We start from the raw sequence: 15080 nt of genomic DNA on the forward strand, positions 1-15080 counted from the left end.
AGTAGGTACTCCATTTTATACTTTCTATTTCTGTTTTTCAACGACTTTCAATAGTTCTCGATGAATTTAAGAAAAGATGAAACAAAGGGAAAATATGTTCTCAATTCATATTTGAATTTTCAACTTTGAAATTTTTAAGTTTATCCAAAAGCTTTTTTTGAACACCTTCTTACATACTACCTATTTTTTTCTAAAAATTTTTATTCCAATTTGGTATATTTGTTTCAACATTACTAACGATTAGATGAAGCAACAACCAACAAAGAAAAACACAAAATTATCGTCAGAAATTTATATTATATAAACAAAACTACACATACATTTATACCCTTTAATTTGAGATTCAATGTCAAAAATCAAAGGTAATCCTAACGCAACGTCAGTATGAACGTGATGACAAGTACATACTCAAATTTTTCTACTATTCACAATTATGGGGATAAATAATTAACTGAAATGAAAATGTATAACTCATTGCGTGTACGGAAAGGAATACAGACATCATAATATTTGGAATGGTCACTAGCTACAATAAATATCATCCTCTTCAAAACCTTCGGAATTGTGGTCTTCCGCCAGATCTCCTCGCCATACGGTTGAAATTTGGTGGTGGATGACCTGAAATCATAACATTAGAGAAAATTACAATTCTGAAGATAAAGCTTCCTTAGTTAATAAGATTATCGATACAATGAAAGATAGCACAATTTTCCACATGTTCAAAATCGAAATTTAAACTGTCAATCATGACAGTTGACAGATGACAAGATGATTTTACGTCTTAGTCGTGCCAGTAAAATCCTCTACACAATGCCTTTTGTTAATTATTGATAATTATTTACCCTGTAACCTGCCTGACTGATTAGGACTTCCTTGTCTAGGTCCACCCCATACAATAGGTGTTGGACCGCTCCTCTGATAGCCTCTGTTGCCCATATTTCTATTCTGTCTTCTAGCCACCGCCATGCCACGAGTATTTCTTGAGCGACCGTTTGTACTTGGCGACGCTTCAGCCTCCCTGCCTTCCTCTTCTCCTTCTTCATTGGTTGGTGGTTTTTCACCTTCTGAACTAATCTACAATTCGTAACGGATTATGAATCAGTGTCTTATAATTTAAGGGGTAAGTGGCTGGTACTCTTCTCCTCATCAAAAAGAGAGAAAAGCCTGATTAACAGCAACTGAACCAACTAACCTAACCAGTAAAACATCTATCAAGCTATTATTGCCAATCATATCGAAAAAACTTACCTCATCATCAGCTTCCATCATTTCTTCAGGTTGTTCCTCAGACGGCATACCCTCAGAAGAAGTACCGGCAACTGCCGGCGGTCCCATATCACCTGCACCTCCATCGGTTACCTGTTCAGTATCTTCAGCCTCACTGATCGTAATCGTTGGCAAATCTAGAAAAAAAACATACAGCGTATTAAACGAAAATAACCTGTGGCAAACGCTATCCAACAGGCCAGAAGAATTCTACAAATGCGGCGCCGCCGCTTCTACACCAGAGGGTCAATGTGTTTAAGTCAATGTTTGTTCGATTTTTTCGTTTAGCTTGGTTGTTCTTTTAGTACATGAATCATACTTGTGCAGTACCCGGTTCTTATAGCATTTACGAATCCTGTATAAATCTTTTAGAATATTTTGTAAGTACTATTATCATTAACCTAACCCAACTTACCGTCTGGCTGGCTACTCGGCCCAGCAGGCTGTTCGTCGACAGCAGGAATAGCCTCCTGGGGCGAAGACTGCAACGGTGTGCTGGGTACGCTGCGTCCAGTGCCTGCAACAAAAACAACATAAATATAAACAACCGAGATCCTGATTGTCGTTTCCTACTATTCTCGTCCGATCCGATCACTTCAAGGGTCTGTTCGGGGACCGCTCCAATCGAACCGGAGGTGGAGGGGGGTGCGGAGTCGCTGAAAATAAATCGGCCGCTTGGCACGTGTGGCGAGCTGACCGCCTCCCCAAAGGCGTCCGAGCGTCTTGGCACAAAGAGAGTTGGAGTGGAGGGGACTATGCTATCGTCGCCCGCCTCTTCCAGGTGCGGGAGTAGGAGGTGCGACTGTTGTGGGCGTGCCAGAGATGGTATTGGCCGGCTGCTCCTCGAGAACATGGACATTGTGGCGGAGGGGACTGACGGGGAAGCCTGGGAGATTGTGACTCCACTAGACGTAGACGTACCTTCGGAAGTGGAGAATATTATAAAATTTGGAGGGGGAGTGACGACCCTTAAGAGCATGCGTTAACCTGGATGAAGCTTTAGCGACATTTCAACAGTTAGCAAGGATTTCTTGGATGCTAGACCTAGTACGATCTTGGAGATTGATCGAGTAGGAAGATTGGTTGCAAAATTTGATATCTAGAATTATTTCTTCAATTTCAATATCCGAAGCATTCAAGATAACCTTACTACCTGTTGTAGCAATCTGATCAAGATGATATTTGAATGACAGCTATTCTAATTTTTTTCCTGGAAAATTTTTGTAGTATATTCATATTCTACAATAAATTCAAATTAATTCCTAACATTCTTTATAAATTTGGTTGAAAACCACATGAATCATATAGTTCGATATATATAGAAAATTTGGTGAATAAAATTGAAAAGAATAATATCTCCATCTCCTTGAATGGATGCTATAATTGAAAATAATTTCCAAAAAAAGTCAAAATATGTAATTTCTGGTATAGTCTTCATCGAAATTATTTCTCCTTTTTGCAACTCTGACTAAATACAGAAAATAATGAAATATAATACTTTCCTTCAATAATATCACACTCTGGCTTGAAAAAAAGCACTTTTCACATAACACTCACTCACAAAGGCACCACACTATCAAATATCAACTTTCTAAATTATTTGTTGAGCACTTGAAATACACTCATCAGAAAATTATGAACTGTTAGCTATATCACAAAAATTTTGGTCTGATCTAATTTTCCTTATGTATGCTTTGTGATGAAGAAAAAATGAAGATTTTTTCAAAACAGAGTGATATTAATTTTTATTTTCCTAACAATTTCGATATTATTTTCATTTTCCTTTCAACAAAATCAAACTTCATAGCATCTAATAATTTTATATAGTGTCTAAACGTAGAATACTTATAAAGATTATGTTGTCTGTTTTTTCATAACTAGTTCAGTGCTTGTAAATAAAATTAGTGCTTGTCTTTTTCAATCACTTGAATATATATTTTACACTATGCCATAATAACATTTATTTAATTGAGAAACACTGAACAATCATTTGAATTATGTAATGAATTTGAAAATTAGTCATAAAAATCCATTCCGAATTTGTTGAATTGAAGATTTCAATCCATTTGTATCTACTTGGGGGGCCACTATAGTCAAGGAAAAATTGCTTTGAAACCAAAAAGACAACCTCCAATTATGTAGTTTATTTGACATCACCATACAAAATTCAACTTTAAAAATTATAAATAAAGTTGCTTGATACAAGAAAATAGGAAGCTGCCTTGACTAAAGGAAGAAATTGCCTTAGACTTATCGAGAACTCATCATAAGAAATTAATTCAATATAAATATTTAAAAATGTTGAGTTTGGAATCAAGTTTGTAAATAAATTTCAATTTTATAGCCTATTTAGGCTAATATTCCATAGACACCGAACAGCACATTTACGTTGAAGTTGAGTAGATAATTTATAATAATCACGACAACATGAACATGTAGGAATATAATGTTCAGCGAATAAATAAAAAAACTTCAACAACGAAATTAAATAAGCGAATATCTACAAAACAGAAGGCTGTCTTACATAGACTTCATTATTTGAATGAAATCATCTTCAATTAAAAAAAAAAAAAATTAGAATAATTCGTTTTAACACTTTCAAATCACTAAAGGAAAATATTATATTTTCTGTATAACCAATCTTGGAAGCAAGAAGAAGCAATTTCTTTATAATGAGCCAACACCAGCGGAATAATAAATATTGGGCAGAAACTTAAAATAACATATAAAAATAAAAAATTTCAAGTTCAATCTTAAAATCTAGGAAATTTACTCCATAGATTCTAATATAATTTCCTAATGTTAAATTATCACTTCTGCGTCAAGCAATTGAAATCTTAGGACGTACCATCTGTTCCACTGCTGATTGCTTCCGATTGAGGTTGCTCAGCGTTCTCTTCCTGTGACTGACCCCCCTCGACCGCAGAGCTCTCGCTTTGGTTTGGCACCTCGCTGGAATCGTCGATTACCTCAACCTCATTTCCAGCTTCCTCTTCCTCCTCCTCGGGACAATCCGCCTCTTCATAATTATCCTGTTCCTGAAAATTATTTCAAAGAATCACACGACTGCATAAAGATTCATATTAGACATTTCTAAATGAAAATTTAATTTGTGAAAGACAAACATCGTTAGTCGTTCATTTAATCAATAGATTTATTATTATTATTATTACCGGTTAAGTTGAGGTTAGGCAATAATTATCAGTAATAATCTATGTTCAATATAATAATAAATCTATTGGTATGAACAAAATGCATGGAAACCCTACTGTGTGCAATTATTCAATTTTCTTTCAGACTTTTTCATATAGTCCACCTATACGCTCTATTAGTGTGACGTCACACACCGCCATTTTTGGTTCTCCTGTCAGTGTTCGGAATCCTAACAAATAAATTGTCATTCAAATTAGTACGGTGTCGTTAAAGGAATTGGATTATTTTCATAATTAAGAGTATTTGAGGAACGATTTCCGTATTAATTGATAGACAGAAGGAACGAGGTTAATACCAGTAAGTTTGAATCCTGTATCATTCCCCAGATTTTGTAAAAAGCCGTGTTTATTAGTTGAACTTCAAGTTCGAACTTACTGGCATTAATCTCGTGCCTTCTGTCTATCAATTAATAGTAAAATCATCCCTTAAATAATCTTATTTATCAAAATAAGCCAATTTCTTCAACGACAACGTTCTAATTTGATTGACAATTTGTTTGTTTGGATTCTGAACACTGACAGGAGAACTAAAATGGCGGTGTGTGACGTCATCACTAATAGAGCGTATTGCTTTGGTGAAAACTTGCCAGAGTTCTGTAAGGTGGCGCTCTTCAGAATTGTTCGAAATCCTGCTATATGTCTGGCGCCGTTTAAGAGTGAAATAATGATTTAAGACACTGCAAACTTTCAAAAATTAATTACAATTCCGTTTCATATCGAATTTTTAACGAAATGAATGGAATATAATGACAGTTATTGGTCTATTCGGAGTATAGAAGATTATCACGACCATATATTATTCTATAGTCAAAAGTCACGAGAGTCGAGAATGGCGAGAAATGTCAAATATAAACGCTGTATGCGCCATCTGAAATGAAACAGTCATGATCTCTCAAAATCAAGTAGGTATAAATCTGAAAAATCTCTCGTTTTGTCTGAAAGTTTTTCAGGTATAAGTTAACACACCATGATTCCTATGCATCTTAGATGGGAACTTTGTTGATCATAGAGTAAGAGATTTATTAGAAGTACTCACCATTGCTTCGATATCATAACCTTCTGTATCAGGGTCATCAGGCTCATCATCAGCGCCCTCACCTTCATCGGGACCGCCGTCTTCATCACTCTCTAGCACTATCACATTGTCGTCCTCATGGTCTCTTTGGCTACTGGTCGGTACTTGATATTCTACTTCCAAGACACTGTCACTCACTGTACCGGTTTGCTGTGAAAAAACATGTTTATCATTCTTTGCGTATTCTTGGACATTTCAGAAACCTGACTTAGGAGCAGTGAGGTCTCTGATGACTAATAACCTCCTTACTAGATATATATCAGATCTATTAGGATTATCGGCCAACAAATACCAGAAAAGCAGACACACTTATTCAATGTTAGTTAAATGAACTAACCAGAACAAAGCCGCTACAGAGAACACAAGATGTCTCACAGAAATCTAGAAGGATCAAGATAGAAAACACTGCACATAATCAAAATGAATCTGCACTGAAGAATCTAGTGGAAAAGGTAGCAGGCACCTTTAAGGAGTGAAGCGTTACTGATTCTCGACCACCTACCTGCAACCTCGACCTCTTGCACTGTTGCATGGTCTTTCCCTGATCATCTGCCTGGCACGACTCTGTGTCAGCGTCTCGTTGCCTCTTGTGACCGACCTGCGACGTGGTAACAGTGTTGCTGCTACTGCTCGTACCCTGTTCCTGGGTCGGACCTGTGCTGCTACTGCTGCTACTACTGCTGCTACCGGAAGGCGGCTCAATCCTGGGCAAGACCAGTGCAACAGCTTGCTGTTGTGGCGCGGTGTGCACCTGTGCCCCTCCCTCCTCGTCCTCAGCGTCCTGTGAGGATTGCGAGGGCGGGACTGCCACCTGTCTGGGACCTAGCATAGCCGAGCTGGCCGAACTGGTGGCTGGGACATAGTCTGTGTGCGAACTGGTAGGGCTGCTCGACAACGCCTCTATGCTATTGGAGGATCCGGTCGTGTGCACCTGCAACGTAGGGAGGAAGTATAGAGGATATCAACACAGTGGAATTAATACTAGCAATGATGTCTTTAATCTAAGACTGCTTCATTTTGAAGCTATTTGATGGCTAAATTTGGTCCATTTGCGTTACATAACGAAAAACTTATTACACAACTCAAAGGACTTGTGTAATAAGTTTTTCATTTTGTAACGCAAGTTTCTGGGTACTTTTGTTCGAAAGTTATCGTGAATATCAGACAGAATAGCATTTGAGGTCGTTGGAGACCATTCCCGACCTAAAGATCGAAAATTACAGATGTTGTGACGAAATTATAAAAAAAAAAAGAAGGGGCGTGTTACTCACCTGTTGCTGGGGCGGGACCATCACAGCGCTCGGACTCTGACTGGTCGGCAGTACCGCCACCGTCCGCAGCTGCGCGGACATGGGCCTAATGCTGGCCAGTGGAGTCTCACCTGCGTTTCTCCACGGTTGTATAGGCACAGACTGCGTCTGTGTGTTAGTAGAATGACCGGCCATTGGTTTGATGTTGGCGGTGGGCGGTTCCGTCGTCGACTTCTCGGTCGTTCCCGAACTTGTGCTCGGCTTCGAGCCTTGCTGCAGTCCCAGCTGTCTCTGTAGCTGGGTGAGCTTCTGCGTCAGCACGTCGATCTCCGCGTTCATCTTTTCCTTCTCCTGCAGGTGTTCGGCGATCATCTCGTCCTTCTCCTTCAGCAGGGCCTCTATCTTAGCCAACATTTCTCCGTTGCTGCTGTCACCGGATTTACCGGGACGATCTTGGCTCTTCAGTTCCTCCTTTAGCTCTTTGTTATGCTCGGTAAGAGTGACAATCCTGTCTTTGGCGTTCTTAAACAATTGCTTGAAACGCTCCTCCTTCTCCAGACTAGACTTGTTCACTCTCTCGATCTCGCGCTTCTGGTTCTCATTCTCCTCGGTTATCTCTTGTACCTGGATGAGTACAATGTTGATCAATAGGGATTAAAGTAAAAGAAGAAAAATATAATTCCATTCATCAAATAAACACCTACCTTCTGATTGAGCTGTTCGATCACCTCCTTATTCACCTGTTCCATTTGATTCAAACGTTCTTCCAACGCGACTTGGTGTTCATTCTTAATTTGTTCCTCCCGCTGACTAGTTTCCTGCTGCAGGCTTTCCTTCTGTTCAGCTTGCTGCTGTTTCAACGTCTCCATTTCTTTAGTCTGATCTTCGCACTGTATCTTATATTTCTTGGCTATCTTTCGTACTTGAGTAAGGTTGTTCTTCAACTCGTTGATTGTAGCATCTTTGCTTTCACCCTCTTCCTGCATCGATTTAATATCGTCAGCCTGTTTCTTGCTCTGCTCTTGGACCTGCTCCAACGTAGTATTGGTGTTGCTGATTTGGGTTCGGAGAGCGGCAACTTCCTCTTTAATCTTGTTGAGTTCCTCCGCTTGGTTGTAACTCTGAGATCTAACGTTCTTGAGCTGCTCCTCTAATTTAGCCTTGTCCTGCCTCAAAGTGTTGATATCGTCGTTCAACTTGACGATATTGGATCTTTCGATGGTCAACTGCTTAGTGAGATTATCCCTTTCGTTCTGAAGCTTCTTCCAGTCTTCGGGACTGGTCCTGTTAGATTTTTCTATCAAAATGTTTGCCCTCTGCCTCCACCTGTTGTATTCGGCTCTAAGAGACACGTTTTCAGTTTGCAAAGACTCAGACTTGACGGACAACTCGATGTTCCTCTCTTGCAATGGAGCCAACTCAGCTTCCAGCTTTTCTGTTCTTGTTCGTAGATTAGTGACTTCGGTATGTAAATTATCTCTTTCAATTCTGAGAGCTCTGTTGCTATCTGTTATGGCATTAAGAGTCTCAACTTTGCGGAGGACTTCAGCGTGTTTCGCAGCAGTGACCACAGATATTTCAGACTTTTGTCTTTCATTTTCCACAACCTATGAGAAAAATTGATAGTTTAGATTGTTTAGATATTACAGTGCCAATATAAGGTTAGGTATGCATCATGAAATCTTGACAGGTTTTCGGAGTTAGGTTAGATTTAAAAATCTTTATAATTTGAAAAAAACGAAACTTCCAACAATCTAAAGTATCATTGAGTATTTTTTTGAACCCATAATATACTAGGCCTTTTTCGTATTTGAATTGACATCTATTACTGTGGGAGGATTAACCTAATTAAAAAAAAAAAGAAAATATTCAATAAATAAGAGGTATTACAGAAAAAAGGGGAGTGGACAACCGCTAATAGGTTAAGTCTCTTCTTTAGTGTAATACTTCTTATTTATGATTTTTTTCTTTTTCTACTAAATTTCATTACTAGCTTTTAGTACTTAAAGTTTATTGCCAAATTGCCTATAAAATTGACATTTACATACCTGTTTCAATTCTTCCAGCTGCTTAGTTACCAACTCCAACTGAGATTTCAGCCTGGAATGTTCAGCCTCCAGAATTTCACTCTTGCTAACTGCAACATCCTTCTCTTGTCTCAAATACTTGATAACCTTCAGCAGTTGTTCAGACGATTTGATTTCGTCCTCTGCTAAAGATTTGTTGAACGAAGATGTTGAGTCATTCATCGACTGATTAGTAACATTGTCAGAACTGACCTGCGTTTGGAGAATGGTGAGCTGGGAATTGAGATTCTCCAATTGTGAAAGTAGGAGATTGTTTTGGGCATCCAAATCCTTGAGCCTGTTTTCAAGATCCGACTTGTCTTTGAGCAGATATTCTTCTTGCTTCAGCCAACTTTCTTTCCTTGATTCCAACTCGCTCAAAGCATTGTCGCGAGCCATCTTAACATCGTTCATTTCGTTTTGAACCTTGTTCAGGCTTTCCTTCAGTTCTGTCAGGGATTGTAGATCCGCTGAATGGAGCATAACCTCTCTGGCGTACTTGTTCTCGACGGCTTTCAAGTTTTCAATCAACGATTTACATTCAATCCTGCAATTCTCCAGTTGCTCCCTGCTGGTCTGCAGATCCAAGGATTTCACATTCAATTCTTCTTCTAACTGATTATGTTTAGCCTTGATTCCAACATTTGCCATATCCTGATCATCCATGTGGATTGACAGCTCACCTTGGAGTTCCGAACACTTCTCCTCTAATTCTTTGATGGTGTTCTTGTGCTTTTCGATTTCGGTCTTGAACTCTTCCTGTTTATCCAAAGCCACCTTCATCTGTTTCTCTGCGTCTTCTGCTATGTTGAAGTATTGATCAGAGGCATCTTTAGCACTCTTCAACTTGGCCTTCAGGGTTTCGATTTCCGATTTGCTATTCTCCAACTGTTCTTCCAGATTTCTGATTTTCTTGCCTTCACCATGGCTTTCCGGAATGGCCATGATTGACGTTTTGACCTTCTTCGAGAGATCTTCAATTTGATTGTTTTTACTAGCCAGTTCTTCCCTGAGTTCACCCAATTCTTTCCTAAGTTTATCAGCTTCAGTCTTCTCTTCTTCGCATCTCTTCACTGCGTTTTGAGTCTGAGTTTGTAAGTGATCAGCCAACTGTCTAAATCTGTCTTGTTCCTCTTGAAGGCGTCTTCTAAGCGCAGAGCATTCTCTGTGCGCCTCATCCAATCGGGCTTCTAATCTTAGTTTACCTTCCGAATCTGTTCTTTCTAAGGTAGCCTTTATCAGTTCAATATTCGACTGAATGAGATGCTGTGAGTTGAACTGTTGTTTCGTTGATTCATATTCCTTGCGAGCCCTGGATTCGGCATCTCTGAGGAGACTGTTCTCCTTTTCAAGATTTCCTATGAGAATATTTATTCGTCAAAAAATTTGAAAATTCATAAAATGTTATTGGATTTAGGTTAATATGTCTTCTCTGAAAAGTTTTGATAATTGGATGGAAACACCTAATTAATATTTTCTCAAATGAAAAATCTCATAAAAAATCAAATTCTCTAATTTTGAGAGTGATTCTTGTAGTTGGCTCCTACTTATTACATTTTGAATAATTAAACTAATGAATCACGAAAATTTATTAATATGGAATGACTATTTAAAGAGTCGACAAAGATATATCAATTTCAAGAAGTAACCTGTTATCTCATAAGTGGATAATCAAGAAAATTATTATGCCATAACATAATGCCAAAGCACCATTGTTCTGAAAAGACTAGACTTACTTTACGCTTTAACATTCATAAATCAATAATATCTTATTACTGTGAATTCAATACAATAGGTATTTTTGTTCAAATGAATCAGAGGAGTTTTATTTGTTTAATCACCTTCAAACATTCCACAAGTTTTCTAATCAGTTCGCAAATTTTCTGCATTTCAATAGGGGCTTTTTCAAAAAGACTTCTTTTTATTTCAGGCGATACAATGAATTTGAATAAATGATCCATAGTTTGTTTTGCAAATTATGAAATGGTTCTGTTGAATATACAGGGTGTTTCCTAAACATGCGGCAAAAATTCAGGGGGTTGTTCCTTGGACTATTCTAAGAATATTTTGTCCTTTGATGATTTTTGAAAAACCTATTTGTTTCGAAGATATAGGGGAAACAAAATTTCAGATAATAACATTTTATTATGAAAAATTACATGAAAAATCAACTCAACCTACAAAAACTGTTGAAAATGACCACCTCTAGCCAGCATACAAGCATCCAACAAAAAAAAATAAATAAATAAAAAATGTTAATTGCTAATACATCACAAAACGAATTCAAATGAAAACCGTGTTTAATCTGTATTTCTTTACCATCTGCACTTATCAATTTTTAGTCAAAAAACTGGCCGTTTTTAGTAATTGGAATGTTGTTAAACAAATTTAAAAATAAATTGTACCTACATAGTAAACACAGTGCGGTACGCATTTTTATTTAAACTATTATTAATTTTAAAAATATGAAAAATGTTTTTCGCCCTGTATCTTCGAAACAAAGAGGTTTTTCAAAAATCATCCAAGGACAGAACATGCTTAAAATAGTCCAAGGAACAACCCCCTGAATTTTTGCCGCATGTTTAGGAAACACCCTGTATAATTATGGAATTCCTCAAATATGGATTGGCTTGTTTAAATTCCAAATAAAAAAAAAGGTTTTCAATGAAATAAAATTATCCTGATTTTATCACGTTTTCCAATAACTAGTTGGACATTGATTGAAATTGTAGAATTCCTATCTGAATAAACTAATTGATATCCAACAGATGCAGAATACAATTTTATAAAAATATAAGAATGTAACTCATTCATTCAGACGATTATTCAAAATAATTTTTTCTACCTAAATGTTTAATAAAACTTACCCAGCATAACTTCAGCCTTTGATAATCTAGAATGTGCTTCCAGTGAATCGTCTCTCAAATAACTGACGGTTTGTTCATGTTTCAAGACGGTCTCACTGAAGATCCTATTCTGTTTCTCCAAAGCAGAAATCTGCTTCTTCAACACCTCTATATTGTTCTTCATAACCTTGAACTTCTCATCATTAACCTCAGATTGAGCAACCAGTTTACAGTTCAAGGTTGTTAGGTCTTTGTTCTCTTTCCTCAAAGTGGTTAAATGCTCCTCCAGAATCTTTTCATTAGCTAACTTCTCCTCTTTGTAACTTTCCTTCTCGGTCTTCAACTGTTCCATCTGCTTTTTAAGGTTCTCAATTTGTCCCTCCAGTTCCTTCACCGCTTTGTCATCGGAATGGTGACTGTCGCCCGAGGAATCTTTGTGTATTTTGCTGGTGTCCATACTGTCGTTAAGGTTAAGCATAATGTCTTCTCCGTTGGCTTTAACTGCTTGGGTGTACAAGTTCTTGTACATGTCTCTCTGATTCTTCAAAGTGTCCAACATCTTACACTGTTTATCTTTCTCTTCAAGCAGCTCTTGCTGTTGTTCTCTCATGTCATCTAGTCTAGATTTAAGATGGGCAAAATGTGCCGGATCAAAAGCTTCTGCTTCCTCTTGTTTTTCCGATAACTCTCTAACGAGAGTCAGCAATTTCTTGTTTTTCTGTTGAAGTTCTTGGATATCATTGAACGTCACCAATTTCTTAGTGATGATATCAGCGGAATTAAAACTATCAATGAAGTCCATGTCAGGAGAAGTTAATGATGAACCCATCCGGCACTGTTCAACCTCTTGGAGCAAATGACAAACCTGTCGACTAAGATCTGAGACGTCCTTTTGTAATCTTTCGTTCTCTCTACCAATCGAACTTTCTAACCTTCTACATTCAGCATTACTTTCTCTCAGCTGTTGTACCTCCATCAACAGCGAGTCATTGTTTAGTTTCAACTCATCATGGGCATCCATGAGTTTTGCGTAGTCATCCTTGATCTTCTTTATGAATGGACCTTTTTCTTCTATTTCTTTAACAATGCTGCTGATGTAGTGGTTCAAACGAGCATTTTCTTCTTGCAAAGTGAGTACCTTGTCTGATACCGTTACGTATTTAGAATATAATTCAGTGAATGTCATTCCTGACTTCAGGATAGAAGAGGTCGTAGCAGCAGTAGGAGATAATTCTGAAAAATGTTCGATTCTTTAGATATACTCATGAATGAAAATTGCCAATTTACCTTCCATGTCTTTTTGTAATTTGAATTGATTAGAATCATCCAAAAGTCCATTGGCCTTCTGTAATTCAGCTTTGAGGATGTTAATATATTCATTCTTCTTGTTAATGATTTCTTCATGTGCCAATTCATTTTCTTTGTGTTTTGTTTCTAATTCTCCGTATTTATTAGTTGCATTAGTCAACAAATCTTGAGTCTAAAAGTTTTATGAATTAGAAAAAAATGTTACTGAAAATAACTTCACCGATTTGTTTCACACGAAGATACACTGTGTTCCTTAATTCAAAGAAAAAATTGAAAAGAAGATTATCTAAACCTAGTGAAATTAAAAGAATTTAATCACTTTAGGACTCCAGTAATAAAAAATTGGTATCCATGTAGCAATACAATGTTCTTTATTGTACAAAATATTTTAAATAGAACATAAAAGCATTTCAAAGTAATATATACCAGTTTAAAACTACTTTTAAGCTTGATGAATATAAAGAATTATGCTTCTATGAATTAAGAAGTCGCAGATAACAATATGAACATATTTGGTTATTACTCAAAACACAAAAATATATCAAAGAAGTTCCTACCTCATCCAGCGCTTCTTTCAACCCTTCAGCATATTTCTTATTTTCTTCATACATCTGTTGATATGCATTAGCAAGTTTCGTTTTAGCTTCAACTTCTTGTAGGTAGGATTCACCAATTTTGCCTTCAGTGTCACGTTGATTAGATAGTTGTTTAACCAGTTCTTCTATTCTCTCACTTAAGTTATTGTTTAATTCAGTGAGGGATCTCACTTGTTCCACAGAAACCTCCAGTTCCTGTGTTTTTTCAGAAAGTTTAGTTTCTAATTGAATGCATCTTGATGTGTTATCACGTCTCATATTCAAAAGTTCCTCAGTTTTCGAATGTAATTCTTCCGTCAAGCTCTCCACCTGGCTTTTCAGCAAAGATCTTTCTTGTTCAATACGTTTTTCTTTATATTCAAGGGTCAATTTCATTGATTCAACTGCATCAGCTTTGGATAGTGCTTCACACTTAGTGTTAACTGCAGTCTCAAGCTGTTCCATCATTGTTTTAATTTCAGCTTGCATCCTTTCAATTTCTGCATTTCTACGTTGCAGCATTTTTAATTGTTCATCCCTTTCATCCACAGCCAAATTTCGTTGATGACGAAATTCGGCTGCTTCTTCTTCTAGCCTTCTGCATGTTGATTGAGATTTGGAAAATTCAGCATTCAAAGTTGAAATTTGTTCTTCCAAAGTTGTAATTGTGCTAGTAGCAATATCAAATCTAGTTTTAAGACTTTCATTTTCTTCAATTACTTTTTCTAATTGTTCACGAACTTCTGACAAGCTTTGTTCTGAATTAAATAAGTAACAATAAGTTTAGAGAAGCATAAACGATAATTTCAGCATAACATTAACTTACCAGCATTCAAACGATTGGTTTCCAATAAAGCTTTCGAGGTTATGAATTCTTGAACTTTCTCAGAGAAAAAGTCCTCAATTTTTTTTGCAATTTCTGTAGGAATAACAGCCCATTCTTCCCCAGTTACTAGCGGGGAAAAAACACAAACTCCTTCTGAACCCACCATGACTGTAATTTTTTATAACAATATGAAAAGTTAGAATAACACACACATTTCAGTTCACAATTAGCACTTTTTAAACAACTTAAGAACTAAATGATAACGCTTAGCTTCCACTGATCTAAGAAAAACATGCCGGGTTGTGAACTTCCACCATTGAAAACCATCAATTCGAATCAACGATTCCTCTTTTCGCTGAATAAAACAACAGAACCATAGAACTTTAAATTTTATATGTAATGGCAGATTTTTAATTTTAAAAACAGAATTTTATTCGATTGACCACAAAGATTGATAAAGAACTAATAATACAAATTAATCTTATTTACTGTACATGTTATATAAGTATATTGTTGAATAAATGATAATATAAAATTTTGCCGGTCAATTAAAAAATGATGTGTTGTGCTTAAATGAATAGAACCTAGATTATAAACAATCTCCATCAAAATGAAAACTTACAAGTAACTATATTTTCAATCATTTTTTCTCAACA

At 36.8% G+C, this 15080-nt stretch overlaps 1 protein-coding gene across 3 annotated transcripts; it reads right to left on the bottom strand.

Annotated features, from left to right (window-relative positions):
- Positions 1-277: 277 nt before the first annotated feature.
- LOC123674059 (nucleoprotein TPR) lies at positions 278-14759 on the bottom strand. 3 transcript variants are annotated; one of them, XM_045608894.1, is made up of 15 exons: positions 14425-14759; positions 13581-14356; positions 13003-13195; positions 11737-12948; positions 8852-10227; positions 7508-8410; positions 6825-7427; positions 6056-6484; positions 5515-5703; positions 4115-4304; positions 1840-2187; positions 1682-1783; positions 1249-1403; positions 855-1074; positions 278-618 (listed from the first exon to the last, which is right to left on the bottom strand). In XM_045608894.1, the coding sequence occupies exons 1-15, from the start codon at positions 14588-14590 to the stop codon at positions 548-550; spliced, it is 6933 nt and encodes a 2310-aa protein (XP_045464850.1). In that variant the 5' UTR covers positions 14591-14759; the 3' UTR covers positions 278-547. The 3 variants fall into 3 exon arrangements, with proteins under 3 accessions (XP_045464850.1, XP_045464848.1, XP_045464851.1); XM_045608892.1 differs by having other exon boundaries at positions 843-1074; positions 14425-14758; XM_045608895.1 differs by lacking the exon at positions 1840-2187 and having other exon boundaries at positions 843-1074.
- Positions 14760-15080: the final 321 nt, after the last annotated feature.

Source organism: Harmonia axyridis, chromosome 2, assembly GCF_914767665.1.
Source record: "Harmonia axyridis chromosome 2, icHarAxyr1.1, whole genome shotgun sequence".
Lineage (NCBI taxonomy): Eukaryota > Metazoa > Arthropoda > Insecta > Coleoptera > Coccinellidae > Harmonia > Harmonia axyridis.

Excerpts from the sequence above, each read along its gene's own strand:
- LOC123674059 (XM_045608892.1), bottom strand. The coding sequence starts at position 14,590 with ATGGTGGGTTCAGAAGGAGTTTGTGTTTTTTCCCCGCTAGTAACTGGG. Across the intron at positions 14,357-14,424 it reads AACCAATCGTTTGAATGCTG|AACAAAGCTTGTCAGAAGTT; the intron begins GTAAGTTAATGT and ends TATTTAATTCAG. Across the intron at positions 6,485-6,824 it reads TGGTCCCGCCCCAGCAACAG|GTGCACACGACCGGATCCTC; the intron begins GTGAGTAACACG and ends CCTACGTTGCAG.